This window comes from Bombus vancouverensis, chromosome 6, assembly GCF_051014615.1.
Source record: "Bombus vancouverensis nearcticus chromosome 6, iyBomVanc1_principal, whole genome shotgun sequence".
NCBI classification, from domain to species: Eukaryota; Metazoa; Arthropoda; class Insecta; order Hymenoptera; family Apidae; genus Bombus; species Bombus vancouverensis.
The window spans coordinates 17,486,801-17,503,613 of record NC_134916.1 but is presented as its reverse complement, the minus strand read 5'-3'; the positions used below and the strand labels follow the sequence as shown (position 1 = coordinate 17,503,613).

The window sequence follows — 16,813 nt, the reverse complement described above, 5'->3', positions numbered from 1 at the left end:
TTACGAGATTAAGTATGCGGTAAGACGTACAACGTAGATGTAATAAACATAAGGAGAGACAAACAACAATTGCAAAAAAATAAAAAATGATTATTAAAACTATCCTTTCGGTTGGTTAAACAATCAGTTAGTAAAACCATAATAATACATAATAGAGTTATGCGAATACGATCAATAATAACATAATAATTAATCGATAAACCTATGTTACATGTATAAAAGTAATAATGTGAGATCTGTGAATACGACTTTACCTCGATTACTGTAACCTACGAGAACGCAAAATTTGTGATTATCGTTTCTTAAGCTCTCTTCCTTCTATATTTCTTTTTCTTTTTCTTTTTTTTTTTTTTCTTCTTTATCCGTTCGATCCTTTTGCTTATCGTATCAAGGATATCTTCGAAAAGAACATAAGCGCCCGAAGACGCGTGCAAAGATGCTAATGAGAACGTATTAAAGCTTGCTACAACAGTTTACTTGGAAGTAAAGTGAATATTCCATGGAGAGGTATAGAGCACGGATAAACACTGAGAGAAATTAGTGTAAATTACTGTTCAGAATTACAAACGGACTATCTAAATACAAAACGATGATAGAAAGAACAGAATCTGAATCATTGTCACTTAATCTTTGTGTATTTTTCTTCGTGTGTCGTCCTAAATGTAATTTCGTTGAAAGAGAAGGTTCACGAGTATATCGCAATGACCAGATGATACAAAAAAGAAGTATGACAAAATGAAAGAAATATAATTTACATATATATCGTTACAGTGCCTGAGAAAAACGTCGAAAGGGCATGTGAATGCCTAATAAGCCATACAAACGCCGTATCAGTTTCACTCCATTTTAATAATCATTTCTCTAATCAGTAAATACATTGCTATACACTTCACCAACGTATAGAGCCACTGCGAATCGTACGAAAAAATACCATGAAAGCACGTCTTAAATAATCATAAATAATTGTAAATTCTGAATGACAGTATTATTTTTATCCATTTCCTTGTTTTACTTCCACGTAAATATATTCTATTTCCTTAAATAAAAAGGAAAGATTGCGTAACAATTAAAAACGTGTGGACGCGGCTATCGCTTTTTACGAATTTCACGACTCGTCCCTTGGCACAATTAAAATTAAAACCGCGTAATAAATAAAAGAAGGGAGAATTATCAAGATTCGGCAATCTTGACAACGTTCGCGACTCATTGAAAATAAGAAATCAAATATGCGAAATCTCTAAATCATAGACGAATGAAAGCGCATAAAAAAACGATGCGTTGACATAAATGAAACGATAACCGCGCCCATACTACGAGTAATAATAGAACGATAATATTAAATTTATTCGTTAAAAACTAAGGAGTGAACCTATTGCAAGAATACAGACAAGAAATTTCGATTTTTCTTATAAACAGTTTTTGGTAAAATTTATTCTCTATCCTCGTATCCTTTCCTCTTTCTTTTCTATTTCTTTTCTCTTTCTAATAATATTTCTCTCTGACATCGCATTCCCAACTAGCCGAACACTCTTCAAAAGAGAAAAAAAAGACTTACACAAAGCTTAACATTGTTCTTCAACGTTATCTCGATATTCGAAAATAAAAGCACACGCTGTATTAGTTTTACGTTCTTCCAAGCGATTGATTTAATTATCGATGTGTGTGTTTGTGTCTGTTTAATTAATGCTCTTCGTTTTTTTTTCCACCGAATATGTTTACCAATAAGATTTTCATTCCTCTTTCTCTTTTTTTTCTTTTCTTTTCTTTTTTTTTTTACAGAGACCCATGTAATAAGGCACAATTTTCTGCCTGAGAAGGCACTAAAATATCATTTTCTATACTTGCACGTATAGTTGATCGTATTGCATATACGTAAACCACGCAAAAGGAGAGAGATCAGTTTGAAGCGAGTTACAACTAAACGAAGATTATTGTGCACCAAGATTTGTACAAATTCGTGTCCTCCCGTTTGCTACAAGCCTTTTCGCATCATCGGAAAAAAGAAACGATTCCTCACTTCCACTAGATATTCTTCTATCATCCATTGATTTCCTTTACTTCTCGCCAATTCTGCCCCAGACTTTCACGCCGTATGCGCTTTGTTCTCTCGATTAAGCCGAACGTCGATAGAATTAAAAAAAAAAAAAAAAAAAAAAGAAAAAACACGATGCATGAATACGACTTGCATGAACGCGCAGTTTAAAGTTACCTCTAAAAAATATCGATCGTATCAAAAAAAAATTTTTTTTCCTTTTTCCATCCTTTCTTATTCCACGCAAATAAAATATTACATACGCCATGGCGCTCGAACGAAATCATTATTTCTCTCTTACAAGCGACTCTCTCGTTTCGATTAAAAATTTGGAAAAACTTTTCATACCATGCGTTTAGAAAAATCCTTATACAAACAATATTAATTGCTCTAAAGTCATTTGTTTCTTTTTCTCTTTTTTTTTCTTTTTTTTTTTGTTCTTTTTCTTACTTTTTTTTATGATAAAATAATCGTGAGAATATCACCAGAGAAATTTTCGCGATGAGCCGTTAGACGGTTGTGTCCAGATTGCTTCTACTTCCTCCCGAGTGAATGAAATCTACGTCCATTTCCGAATACTGACGCAACTCCGGTGTGTACGCCGCGTCGTTGTCCTCTCGCAACTCTCTGAAAATTCGTACGTTCGATGTGTTCGCGTGTGTCTCGAGACAGGAGGCCGAGGTCGTTCGTAAGTGACCAGTGTCTTCGATCGTTTCCCTTCCGTCGAAAAACGTTGACCGTGCAGATTTCAACTGTGGCTGGGATGTCCCGACATTAACATCGCTACTTAAACGCCGTTTATATCGTAGATTTGTCAGTGTCTTCAACACTGTTGACGAAGCCTTTTCTCGTTGCTGCGCCCTACGAGGGAAACGTTCAGGGATGGTGATGACAGAACAGAAAGAGGAAGACGCACCTAGTATCCTATTTTCCATTCCGCTTTTTCTTTTTTGTTTCTCTTTCGCATGATAATTCATTTTGTGAACATAAGAAAAAAGAAAAGAGATCGTCTAATAACCAGATATATCTTTTGAACCACGGCAAACAACAAAAAGAAATAATTCGTTGGAACGTTAAACGAGCGGAAAACAATAGCTTTTTTTTTTTCTTTAGTTTTATCGCATCGTTAACTCTTCGTGTAGTTACAAACGTACGAATCCTGTCAATTTCAAATACGATGCAATAGTCTGGTGACAAATTATCGTGCAAATTACAAAAGAGTCGTTACTCTACGAGCAAGCATTTTCGAAAACACGTGAAACGAATGTTTATTCGAAATCGATGTTGATTCGAGATCTATATCGTGCTTGCTCGTGGCACCTGTACGAATAACGAGAGCGCACAGAGAGACAGAGAATAACAAGCGTAATGTGAATTACGACATCCGAAAGATATACATACTTGTCGAGCGAACGTGATCTTTCTTTCATGCTCGTGCATCGTTCTTTTTAACGCCCCAAGACTGTCTGTGTTTCTGACTCGACTCGATCGGGAAGGGGGAAAAAAAGAAAGAGAAAGAACCAGAGGGAGATCGACGAAGAATTCGAAACGTGGAGGAATAATAGAACAAAAATATTCAACGAAAAAAAAAAAAAAAAAAAAAAGAAAAGAAACAATTTTTCCAGAATAATTCATCGTAGAATTTGACGGCGCAACCGCGCGTACAATCGTTAAACGGAACGTCACCGACGCACGATGATTCGCGACTATTCGATCGATGCCAGATCGCCAACAATCTGAAGATATCGACGTTCGATCAATCGGTAGCAAAGCCGTGAATTTAAAAGAAGAAAATCAAAAAAAAAAAAATGCAAAAAAACGAGGCGTTTCTTTCTCGAAAACGGCGCGTATCATTTTTCTCGTCAACGTCCCTCGTTGAAAAACACGACGGCGACGACGAGAGCGCCAATCTCTCGCGTAAAGAGAACTTCAAAAGCGATATCCTTTTTTTCTACGTATACATCATCGTTCTCGTACTTTCTCCTTTCCTTCAAATTTCGTTTCCTTTTCATTTTCTCTTCTTTCGTTTATGCGTATGCGTTCCCTTTTATTTTTTTTTTTCTTTTCTTTTTACCTCCCGATTCGTTAACGGACAACCTGGTCGCGATTCAACGTTCCCTACGAAACAGAGTGACGAGTGTGCCACGCAGCTAAACCGATAGTGAGGTTCGGAGGTTCGAAATGTAAGCATCTATTTGGTAGGACGAGCGGTCGGAGTTTACAAGAAATCGAGATTAAGGATATGGGTACGGATGGTAAAATATTTGGTTACAACTCCATGTCCTGCGCCTCGTCCTCGCTGAAGTCGCTCATCGAAGACTCGCTATCGGACGACACCCCGTTTTCAGTACCGCTGTTCTCCTGGTCCCTTAGCGCCTCCTCCGTTGCGTATTTCCTCACGTAATCTGCCAAGAAATCAAGAAGGAAATTGCATCCCCGGCTAAATATACTTGGTTCGACGTTGAAAATAACTTCGAACGTCGTAGCCACGAGTTGTCTCGTGATTTCCATCGCGAGATAATCGATCAGAGAAAGCCGTAAACCGAAGGAATACGAGGCTCGTAAACACAGACTGAAACAGTGTGTTTCTCGTGTTTTCGTACGAGTCCTCTCTCTCCACTCACCTGCTACTTTCTTCTTGTACTCCTCAGGTTTGTGTAGATACATGGCCGCTGCGTCGCCATTTAACGGGTCGATTGGATTAGGATATGTTAACAACTGGGGCAGGAAGGACTCGAATATATTTGATAAATCTGAAACAGTAAATGAGAAAGATCGTCGTTGAATCGGTACGGAGAGACGCGATTGGCAAAATTATACCTTGGAATATTATTGGCCAATGTAAGATTTATAGAGGGTTTACGATTAAATTTCCAGATTATGTAAATACGTACCGTAAAGGGCAGTCCAAGCCTGGTTTATTACGTCTAGACACACGGTGCCTGAGACTTCGTCAATGTTAGGGTGGTACACCTTGTTCATAAAGCCGATCGAAGGAGATTTGAAGGGGTAGTGCTCGGGTAAGTGAACCCTCACTTTCCATATTCCACCCTCGTAAGGTGCTGTAACGTAATAGAAGAATACAATGTCCGTAACGATCGTACGCAAGAAGTCTTCTACGCGTAATATACGGCGGAAAGTATTGGCTATTGCAGTATCAGGAAATCTCCAAAAGCGAAACTTTGGTTTCTACACTTTTAAATTTCTTATAAATTCACAAGCATCTACAGCGAAATTATCGACAACAAAATTACCGATATTCGTCGATGCAGGAAACCTAAGAAACTCGAACAATAGAACAAAATTGTTGTTTCGTAAATTATTGTTTGGTTCTAGCTTTCGTTGTACCGTTTATCGTACTGCTTTATTACACTGTCAAACAACGCGTATGATATCTCGAAAATTGATCGCAAAATGGTATCATGTAAATTGGTCGGTATTTCGTTGGAAATTTCCCCGAAAATTCGGTTTAACGTGCCGAATCGTCCCTTTGAATCGGCCAAACACATGGTTCCCGCTAATTACTTGCGGCAGGGTATTCCATGTACCCCGATAAATCGTACGTAGCGCGTAGAACGTGACCAGGAGATACCGGTCGATCGAACGTTGAGAACGTAGAGACAAAGAACAGAGTGTTCGCCGAATGAAATTTATTTCGACAACAACGAGCAACGAGACCTTCGACCGCGGATTAAAATCAATCACTGGAAACGTTCGGAATGAGTGGAGGGAAAAGGAGAAAAAGAGATTGCAAGAAGAAGAAGCGTAGAGGTAAAGGAACGAGCGAGGAACGAAACGTATTTTTTCAGCCAGTTGGTACTCGGAGCGGAAAATCTGGTAGGTAATCAATTAGCGAGTATAAACGTTTGAGACAAACGAAGGGACGGAACCTTAAGGAACCTCCGTAATTTGACAATTTTTATATTCTTATAATTTTACCTGCAACTGAACGACGATCGGTCTGCTTGTAATTTTTAAGATTACAAATACAAAAGTATGCTTGCTTTCTTACTATTTTATTGCTACTTGCTTACTGTATTGTTAATTTTGTTAGGACAGAAAACTTGAAGATACGGATGTTCGCGCAAATTAATATCTATATAAACAAAACCGGGGAAAAAAATCCGAATAGAAATTTGTTCCATTCTGTAAGTATCGTAACTCAATATTTTGCTTTGTATATTTTATATATTTTTACGTATCGCGTGCCATCCGATCGTCTTTGCACGTTTAAATTTTCCATAGATGTGATTAACATTCGCAGTGTATTTGTTAATATCGGTAACTTTTACCTTGTGATTTATAAAATTTCGCATAAAATAACGCTCACACAAGAACGCCCAGATGTCAAATTGACTCAAATTATGTCAAATCGCGATTGAAGCGTTCTTGACTGTGTCCAAAAGTAAAAACGAATCAAAGAGAAAGGGAAAAGCGGGACAAGGAAACGATGTTCTTCGAGCGGCATTGTATGGAATAAAAATATCAGGCCGATATTGTGTAATAAACGGTGTGCAACGTTTGAAACACCGCGAGATACTTGCCTTCTTGTTTGCACGATTATACCATGGCTAGCTCGCTAGTTAATTCTCTTCGAAATTAATACCATAATTAATATGATCGTGGAAACAGAGAGAAATCGAGCTATCTATCGCATGATAATCGCATGGAAATCGGAAAAGCCGGCGGGCATCGATGATACGTATAGAATGGGCTGCTGTGCCGATTCCATCCTGTTCTCTGTTCACGGATATTCGTTCTCGAGCCATCTGCGACGAAATTGCGGCAATAACATGTGAGCACCGATACTGATCAATTAACGACGAGCAAATTTCAGCCTCTAAAGTAGCACTGCTTCGTAGAATTATATCTATTTGAAAATGATCATAATTAGTTGAGACATGGTACAACTACGTGTCGTATAGTTGGTGCGAGTCCACAATGCGAACAGACCTTTTACTTCGTCTTAAAAATTCGAAGATTAAGTATCTTACGTGTAAGACACATAATATTTTAGCAGGGTGTGCAGGGTGTAACTTTATACAGGGTGTACCAGTTTTTCCCCGCCAAACGATATCTATATATTATACAAGTCCAGATAGGAAAGAAACGTCACATATAAACATACATCGTTGGAAGCATCGTCAAAGATAACGAGCGTGCGTTACTACGGTACAAAAGTATGAACAGACTGGGAAATTTACGTCTAATGATATTCAGAATATACATAGCATCGTTGTGGAGCCAGTACTATACGCACAATACACAGAAGATATTACTACTATTACTGAGGCCCCAATAGTTACATCTGCAGATGATACAGCATACAATTTATTGAACTTTTCGAACTTATTGAAGCAGGTATACCTCATAGCATCGTTGTGGGGCCAGTACCATGCGCACAATACACAGAAGATATTACTACTATTACTGAGGCCCCAATAGTTACATCTGCAGATAATACAGCATACAACTTATTGAAGCAGGTATACCTCATAGCATCGTTGTGGGGCCAGTACTCTACACACAATACATAGAAGATATTACTACTATTACTGAGACTCCAATAGTTACATCTGCAGATGATACAGCATACAATTTATTGAACTTTTCGAACTTATTGAAGCAGGTATACCTCATAGCATCGTTGTGGGGCCAGTACCATGCGCACAATACACAGAAGATATTACTACTATTACTGAGGCCCCAATAGTTACATCTGCAGATGATACAGCACACAATTTATTGAACTTTTCGAATTTACTGAAGCAGGTATACCTCATAGCATCGTTGTGGGGCCAGTACCATGCGCACAATACACAGAAGATATTACTACTATTACTGAGGCCCCAATAGTTACATCTGCAGATAATACAGCATACAACTTATTGAAGCAGGTATACCTCATAGCATCGTTGTGGGGCCAGTACCATGCGCACAATACACAGAAGATATTACTACTATTACTGAGGCCCCAATAGTTACATCTGCAGATGATACAGCACACAACTTATTGAACTTTTCGAACTTATTGAAGCAGGTATACCTCATAGCATCGTTGTGGGGCCAGTACTCTACACACAATACGCAGAAGATATTACTACTATTACTGAGGCCCCAATAGTTACATCTGTAGATGATACAGCATGCAGCTTATTGAACTTTTGGAATTTATTGATATTCAGAATATATTGTAATATAGTTCTACGACTCCAACTTCAACGATAAAGATATAATAAATAAACGATAGTATAACTACGAATATGATAACGAAATACAACTAATAGAAGGGAATTTCAAAGAGGAATAAAATCAAATTTTCGCCGCTGGCAATCTTGTAGCGAGAGCAACGATGAATATTTTGAAATGGAATTGGAATGGAATTGGAATGTAATTGGAGCTGTAGATATTCCTGATCTATTCATACTTCGTAGCTCATAGTTACAGTACTTTCATACATCGCTCTTTTGTTATAACTCTTTAACGATGCTTCCAACGATATACGTTTATGTGAAATTTTTCCTTATCTCGACCCGTAGAATATATCGACAACGTTTGGCGAGAAAAAAAGAACTGGGATACCATGTATGTTAGCTAATTTCTTTATTAAACGTCTGAGATACGTACTTTGTTTGTTTAAACGAATAACAATTAGGATTTATCGATATCAATGAGAATTAAGTAATTTGTTGTTGCAAGAGAGACGCGAAAACTAATATATTAAACCGAACTGATCTGTCCCTACTACTGAAAATAGGGGAGAAAAAAGGAAAATTTCCCTCTGAACGTTTTTAAAAATTTTGCCTGGCAACTCCGACTATGTTGAATAACGAGCATCGTTGCGAAAAAAAACGATACGATGAATTGTCGAATCGATTCGGCTCGAGTATTCCAAAGTCGAGTAGCAGAAGGCCACACCAGCTATTACGCAGACCTGGAGTGCACGGCTCTCTCGGTTTTCCGTCACAGCGGACCGACTTTTGCGTTCGAGAATCACGATTCGCGAACGTACATGCGCGTTAGTACATTTGCGATCGCACCCACACACGACACAGCTTACGTACACACAGCCTACCTGTACCTCTACGCTACTGTGTGTAAATATTTGAACATTTCCGACGCTGCACGCTTCCAAATTATTGCAGATATATAAAAGTTACTTTTCAAATAAAACTCTTCAAACTGATCCAATTTCGTCGATTACACCACCACTTGTACGACAATTTACTAACTAACGATATCAGTGAATCGACACGTTTACCGATTGACAAGTTGTAAGTTATAATTTTCCTTTGTAATTTTGTAATTGTATACAATATGGGATAAACAAACGACTTGCCAATTTCTAAACTTTATTTATAAAATCGAATTTATTTTATTACCAAAGTTACTGTAACAGAAGAGCAACGTTGTGGTACAAATGTATGGCAATAGATCGTGACTTGTACACAATCTCGCGCACAATAGCGAAACTCTACAAGAGGACTAAGCTATCGAAATACTTATGGATGGTAATACGACTTACACACGTGGCGATGCAAACGTGCGTTACGCGTTCGCGGCAGACGCATAGGCGAGAAACGTGACCCACCTGTGCGTACACGCACGTGGAAACACGCGCGCGCCGATTCACGGTGAAAGTATCGATATCCACGCGGAATCGGAGCTACGAGAATGCACAAGCAGCACCGAGTTTAATTCCTATCCGGCGTGCAACGAGAGTTCATCGAACCTCGTGGACTCATCCTTCCTCTCCTCTTTCGTGATTTTTATTTTCTTTCTTTTTTCCTATATTTTTGTTCTCCTCTCGCTATGTACGCCGTATTCCGTGTATTTTTTCGTCCAATTTTTTTGTTCAAAAGATCGTGCACGCGTTATTGGAGCAGCGGCGCGTATACGCGCTTTTTTAAACGTATTCGCATTTCTGAATTTCATGTCTACATCATTCGACGGTTTATAAATCCAATTCGTACAGATATTCTTTCCTTTTTTCTTTTTCATTCTGTCGTGTGTGAATTTTTCCCTTTCAATTTTTTGTATGAATGTTCGATTATTGGTTGGCGAAACATTGTGCATGCCTTCGCAAACTGAGTTTAATTACGTTTTTATGAACGATCGCACGTGTACTGAACAAATAGTCGCTATTGTTTGGACCATTTCAAACAGAGGAGAACCATTGCTTGTATAAAATCATTCCATAAGCTTCTATCTTTGCTTTGCTTTTTATAATTTTAAAAAGTAATAAAGTCGAAAGTAATTGTACATTGATCTTGAAACTTCGTCGGAGATTTTTCCAGTAAAATTTCTTGTAACTTCTCTACGACGTAGAAAATTGATTCGATTGGATAATTAGTTCCCTTAATCGATATAGTACAACATCTAATTTCTTAGGACCAAGTTTCACGGAGGTAAATTGACATAATTTAAGAAACGAAAAGATCGAGAGGGAGAGCAGTAATTGCGTATGATTTAGAAATTTCCTACAACGACACGGTGTCTCGTTACGCCCTACTAAAACCTACAAGGGTTGTAAATAGCTGGTCGAACACCGTAACTGAAGCCGACCATTTCCTGTTTCTGTCTGATTGAATCGTAATGGACCATAGGATGATCTCTCGTTTGCGCGATAACTGAGCTATTGCTGCGTATTTCCTGCTTTGACCGATCCTCTCGGTCCTTACTTTTCGCAATTCATATTCATGCCACATCTCTTCAAACTTCCTTCGCGACCGATCAACTATAAACTTTATACGACAAGATCGCAATTATCGAAACTTGTCGAACAACGTCGTAAAGGTGCGTTTACATCGAACGAGCAAACGACATACAGCGAGTGCAAGTTCAGTTTGGCTTTTCAGAGACTCGTCTCGAGAAAATGACCGAGCAACAACTGGACACGGTGTAATATATTTAACTACTTTATATACCACCATGATGTATATAACGTCTGAATATTGAAATTCGTTCAAATTTGGTCCCGTTCTAAACTCAGTTTTTCAATCGTGTGATTCGCGTCCCTCTCGAACAGATTCCGGTAAATTCAATTTCGTTCTACCGACTTTCTGTTTGATAACGCTTGCTAAGTTTTCCACGAGTTAATTTCGCGACAGTTTTAGCTGGATTCGCGCGAGAAAAATCGATATCACCGCGCTACGACGTGCAAAGTGGAATAAGTCTCGCCGAACAAATTGCCACGAAAAAGTGTTTTTTCTGTTCGAAGCGCGCTTTATCGAGCCTCGTGAATTATCTTTATTAAACGTGCGCCGACCGTGCCGTGTTCACCACGATCCTCTGTTAGTTTGACCTAACTGGTTACACCAACAGCAGGTCGAATTTTATCGCGATTAAAAACGAGAGGAATAAAAACAACCAAGAAGGGAAGAGATATATAATTATATCTCGTTTCATTTCCTTCTTAACGAAGGGAACTTTCTATGGAGTAGATTTCTGAAATTTAACGAAGAATCATAAATTAGAGAAATTAGTCTAGTGTCATTTCTTGGAATATTTACGATTTAATTGTGCCTTTGCATCGCTAAGTATTTCCTATGTTTGATGAAAATATAAATAGAAAAATCGTTTACGCTTTTACGCTTGACGTTGTACATACGCAACATTGTATTTTTAATTGATCATTAATTAATTAAATGAATTAAATGAGCGGTCTTCTCAACGGTTTAAAATACAATCTCCTAACTAGTTTATTTATCATGGGAACGTAATTATACAATCAAATGTTGGTTAAATATTCGTGTATTTCAGTCCGTGGTTTAATCGTGCTTATCCTACTTCACCAGATATATAACGTATAATTCACCCTAGTTATCGATGGTTAACGCTTTAAACGCGATACACGTACATAATTGAAATAAAATGCGTCGTGCTAGACCAAAGTATAAAACTACATCTATTGAAAGCAAACTTGTGTTTCTATAATACCGTTGTAAATCATACTGCTTGAATAAGAAATGAAAATATTTTTATTTTTCTGTAACGTTATTGTATAACGCGAAATATTGTATTTTTAACATAGTACGTGTAACTATCATTCATTTCCTAAAAATTATCGGGAAGTTTCGATCAACCGTAATTCCTTCCGAATGTTTCTCACTTTAAAATTATAAATAATCATCTTTCCAAACGTAAAACAACATTCTGTTCGATATTCAAGATTACAAACTGTTGAAGAAGAGGAAATCTGCTTTGATATTTGTTATAATTTCATTAAACTTCATTCTTTGATATATTCGTATAATTTGCTATATCGCTTTGATCTTGAAAAATGTTATCATAGAGAAAGTACTCTAAAATTAAAGATTTCGCCGTGTGCGTTTAAAAAAAGCTTATAATGTCAAAAGAAAAAGTTCAATGTCAACTCGTAAAATAGAAGACTGGTAATTCTTCTTAGACTGATAATCCTCGGAGGATAAGTCAAAGGGGAATATCGGTGAATATCAATGACAGTGTTTTAGAAGATGCTACTGAAAACAGCTCGATGTAAACAATGAAAGAGGTAGTGTTTCGGATGAAAGTAAAATTATTCTACAATTATTCGTCGCTTGGTGTAAATAGGAAAAGTACAGAAAGCGAATAAACGGATTACGCACGAGTAAAGCGACGAACAAATGCCAAGACGAAAGAAAATAGCTACTTTATCGTTTCAAAGAATAAAACATGGATTAGGTAAGGAATTTTGGTATATTCCTTCTATTCCTATAATCCTATATTCACGGACGATTGCTTTCTGTAACGCGTATTCGATTTATCAATTTATCAACTTAAAAGAATTTCGCAATCTGAAAATTAATAATTTTCATGGATACAAAGCAACGAGAGAGATATCGTTAGAGAAGATTAAATGAAAATTGTATCAGTCCTTTGACGTGCGATTAAATTAAAAGATATTTTCCATAAAGATTTCATTGAATTTCCCACAAATCTCCATACACTGAGAGATGAAAAAAGACGTCACACGCCATCAAGAAATGAAAATATTTTTAATAAATAAATTGTTACTCTGAATTCTCGACGTGAAACGAGGCTTCTGGCCTGCCATGCGTTTCCCACTTCAAAATGTACAAAGGATTAACAATCTATGCCTTTCAGAAAAATATTTTAATTTCAAAATAACACGCGTTGTTTCCTTTTTCATCGCTCGGAATGTACGAAGGAGATTGGTAGCGTGCATATGTCACGTCGTACTTTTCCCATGTCAAACTATACAGTGACGTGTTTGGAATGTCATTTGACGCCAAAGGTTGATTAAATACACGTCGTTGCAGAGAACTAACACGCGTTCAAAAGTTTTACTTGAAAAGACATTTTACGCGCAACGGCTTAATACAATAAAATGAAATCGCATTAGCGATTGCTGGCCAGTCATTTTCACTTTTGTCGCGCGTCCGTTATTATTAAAAACGAATTTCTACCTTGTTCACAATTTACATCAATACAGAAGCCAACGTACAGCGTCAAGTAGCAGTTAAATTACCGAAAAACGACATCTTCTGACTCAGGAACTTTTATCCTGGTAGTCATTAAGTTACATATTGATTACTATCAAATTACTCTTGACTATAGTGGCATTAGTAGCAGTCGGTAGTGGCAGTCAATGGTGACAGTTTGTAGTGGCAGTCAATGGTGACAGTTTGTAGTGGCAGTCAATGGTGACAGTTTGTAGCGGCAATCGATACAGCGCAGGGCTGCGAACAAAACTAAACGTTAGGAACGTGGACCTGATTCGTTCAGGATTTTTTAGGTTGTCCTTGGTTTACGATACGGACAACGCATCTGCCATTTTTTGGGAAGTTGGAATTTCCCACATTAAGCCAGTAAACCACGTGTCATGATTCTTGACTCGATGAGAATTCGACAATGAACGAAGGACGATGTCGCCAACGGGACGTTACGCATCCTCGACCTGATACGCACAAGACTCACCACACGCAGGATACCCGCGATGATTCGATAGTCACAGGATTGGACAGAAACAAACTCACTTCACAGGAAACGTTGATGAAAACACACCCCCCTGCACGGACAGTTAGAACATAAACACACCAGACGCTTCAAGAGAAAGGAGACTCATCGCACACTCGCCTACGTTCAAACTCTGCTACTTACGTTTCATACTCTTCCGTTTATACCAAACCGTTCAAATAAACATACTAAACCCAAGCTTACTAGAAATCTTTAAAATCTACCTTCACCTTGAGCGTTAATATCGTTCAAGGTTCGCCATCTCAACCGAACAGTTGCAACCTGACTGATCGCCACCTAAGTTGACAATAGGTCGCGACGCTTATACGAATAAAATAATATTTGGTAACGTGACGTGACAGTAAATTACAGAGAACAGTACCTCCCTTGCCCCTATGCAGTCTCGTTTTAGTCATCACCATATTTTAGAAGCGAAAAGGCGATACCAAAATGTAGTATTTATAGGGCGTCAGTCTTTGCTTCAAACATTTCTACGAGGAACATCATTATCGTAGCAATTACAAATTTTCACTGTTTTTAGCGTTTGCTACTTACGCAGCTGTGATATGTAAAAATATACAATGCGAATGTTCAAATATTCATTTTATAAACATAAAAACTATTACAATTAAACGTAATTTTAATAATTTCTATGTAAATGAACTCGATCGAGTACATCAAATCATTTACAGATACGAAAAGAGGGTATCGCAAAGGTATTTCAGCGTGTATAGTAAAAAAGTGTTTAAGGTATGTAGCGATAACCCGTAAACCGTAAATTTTCCAAACAAATTTTTAAACAGTTCAATAACGCAATTAAACGATGAACCTTTTTCAGATACCCTTCGCGATTCTTGAGATATTTCACGAAAAAAAAAAATTCTCCACCGAGTTATGAACACGAAGGAAAAATGGGGCTGTATCGCGGATGAAATACTTTACTTGTACGCAAAGTTCCATCGTTTTTCGAATTTCCGAGCTGCCTAACCTTCCTTGTGAGTGGCACGCGCCTGCGGCCTGTACTCTTTCATCCTTGGCCCGCTCAAGGTTTTTCACCCTCTCGGACGCATTTCGAAAGACGAAGGGACTGGAGCCCGCGGATGCAGGTTCGATACGAGGCTTCTCTCTTCCAAGCTCGACCTAGTGACCCAGTTTTTACTCGCGTTGCCGTGCGCCACTCGCGAGGGCCGTGCCACGCATTAATTTTCCATTTCTGCGATTCGAGCGTGGCCCGAGGCTGAAACGGACCTGCACAAACAAAACTCGCCGACCATGTGACCAACGGCGCGCCATTACTTTCCGTCGAATTAATGCAAACGACCGAGTATGTTTGAAGAGTGCGGCCAATGCGGTTTCCACAGGATTCGATCCACGTTCTTTCCTTCTTTCGCCTCTTCTTCTTTCTTGCCTTTGCGGATTTGTTTACAGAAGGCGTTTCTCCCGGTAGTTTCTCATGCGCGTGGTTGAAATGTTTGAGGCGGTTTCAGTTAGCTTTAGTTATTTGAGTTGTTTTGGTTTGGCAGAAGCAAATTTTGGTGAAGCTTGTGCGTTCGACTCATTAGCTGTTCTATGATCTATGTTTGAGGATCGTGGGAGGAAATTTGTATTTTATAATATAACCTGATCGAAGGATATATGCGCTTAATATTTTAGAAACGTGCGTTGATCAAAATCATTGAAAATTAATTCGCATTTATCTATATTACAATTATGTGGTAATTGGGGGGAGGAAAAAAACCCGAGGAAAAGAAGTTGGTAATTAATAGATGAGTCTCTTCAGGGTCGTGTTTATCTAGGTTAAAAAAAAAGGGTAATTTCATTCACAATGACCTTCGCTATATCTCCTATAGGGAGACTGTACTTATGCGCTTATCTTAAGGAAAATTAAATATATATTATGTATCAGTCTCCCTGGAGAAATTAAATATTGTAATCAGGCACAACAAATGATACTTAAATCTTATCTTTAGCTTCAATTTATAAAAGATTATCAGATACAGATTATGTGCTTCGTCTTGCTCGTCAGTATACGTAGCCAGAAAAGAAATCACGAAAGAAAGAATTAAACGCAGAAAGGAAGCAATAATGAATTCGAAAGGGTAGATGGAGTCAGGTTAATTGACGCGACGTTTGGAATTCCCTTGTAAAATAGAAATACATCCATTAACGTAGTTCTATCGGATGCTAGTTTCGCACGTGCGCACCGTTTAACAGCGACGAAGATTTACGAGCAGGAAATGAAATCTTCGACGAGACGTTTAAGAGGATTGCGAAGAGAAACGTCTTACTTTAAATTTTCGAAACGTCGGATAAGTGCACGCCGGCGACGTACGCTGAGAATATCGTGGAAAGTTCGTCGAACATCGTGCATGCTCTATACCATAAGCTCGATGCAAACTTTTCATCTCGATGCATAATTGAACACGACTCTGCCTCGAATTTCCATGCAGACCCATATCATACGCTGACGAGTATTCAACGCCTTCTTCGTTAAACCGAGTATCCATCAAACCGTGCATTCTTAATCCTCGAATAGTACAGTGGGCTGCTGTATTCTCTACTCATTTTTGTTTTATCTATGATTGCTCTTTATTATATACGCTTCCTGTATATTTATTTCTTTGTTGTGATGTAAGATCAACTATGAACATTCGTAGGTTTACAGCTGTTTGATGCGATCGTTACATCGACACTGCAACCACCGATTTATAACGTATACAATATACGATATAAACATAGCTGGTACGAATTAAAGCAACATTATGAAAATAGATAAGAATATACAGGATGATTGGTAACCGG

At 38.1% G+C, this 16,813-nt stretch overlaps 1 protein-coding gene across 3 annotated transcripts in view; it reads right to left on the bottom strand.

The window, feature by feature from the left end:
* Positions 1–726: 726 nt before the first annotated feature.
* Positions 727–16,813, bottom strand: part of UbcE2H (ubiquitin conjugating enzyme E2H) — a 47,612-nt gene continuing 31,525 nt past the window's right edge. For 2 of the 3 annotated variants that reach the window (XM_033339972.2, XM_076619458.1), the window contains exons 3-5: positions 4,927–5,094; positions 4,657–4,785; positions 727–4,437 (exon numbers count right to left, since the gene is read on the bottom strand). In XM_033339972.2, coding sequence (XP_033195863.1) covers positions 4,301–4,437; positions 4,657–4,785; positions 4,927–5,094 — 434 coding nt within the window. In that variant the 3' untranslated portion in view covers positions 727–4,300. The remainder of the gene's footprint in view (positions 4,438–4,656; positions 4,786–4,926; positions 5,095–16,813) is intronic. The other variant, XR_004464638.2, reaches the window with a different exon arrangement.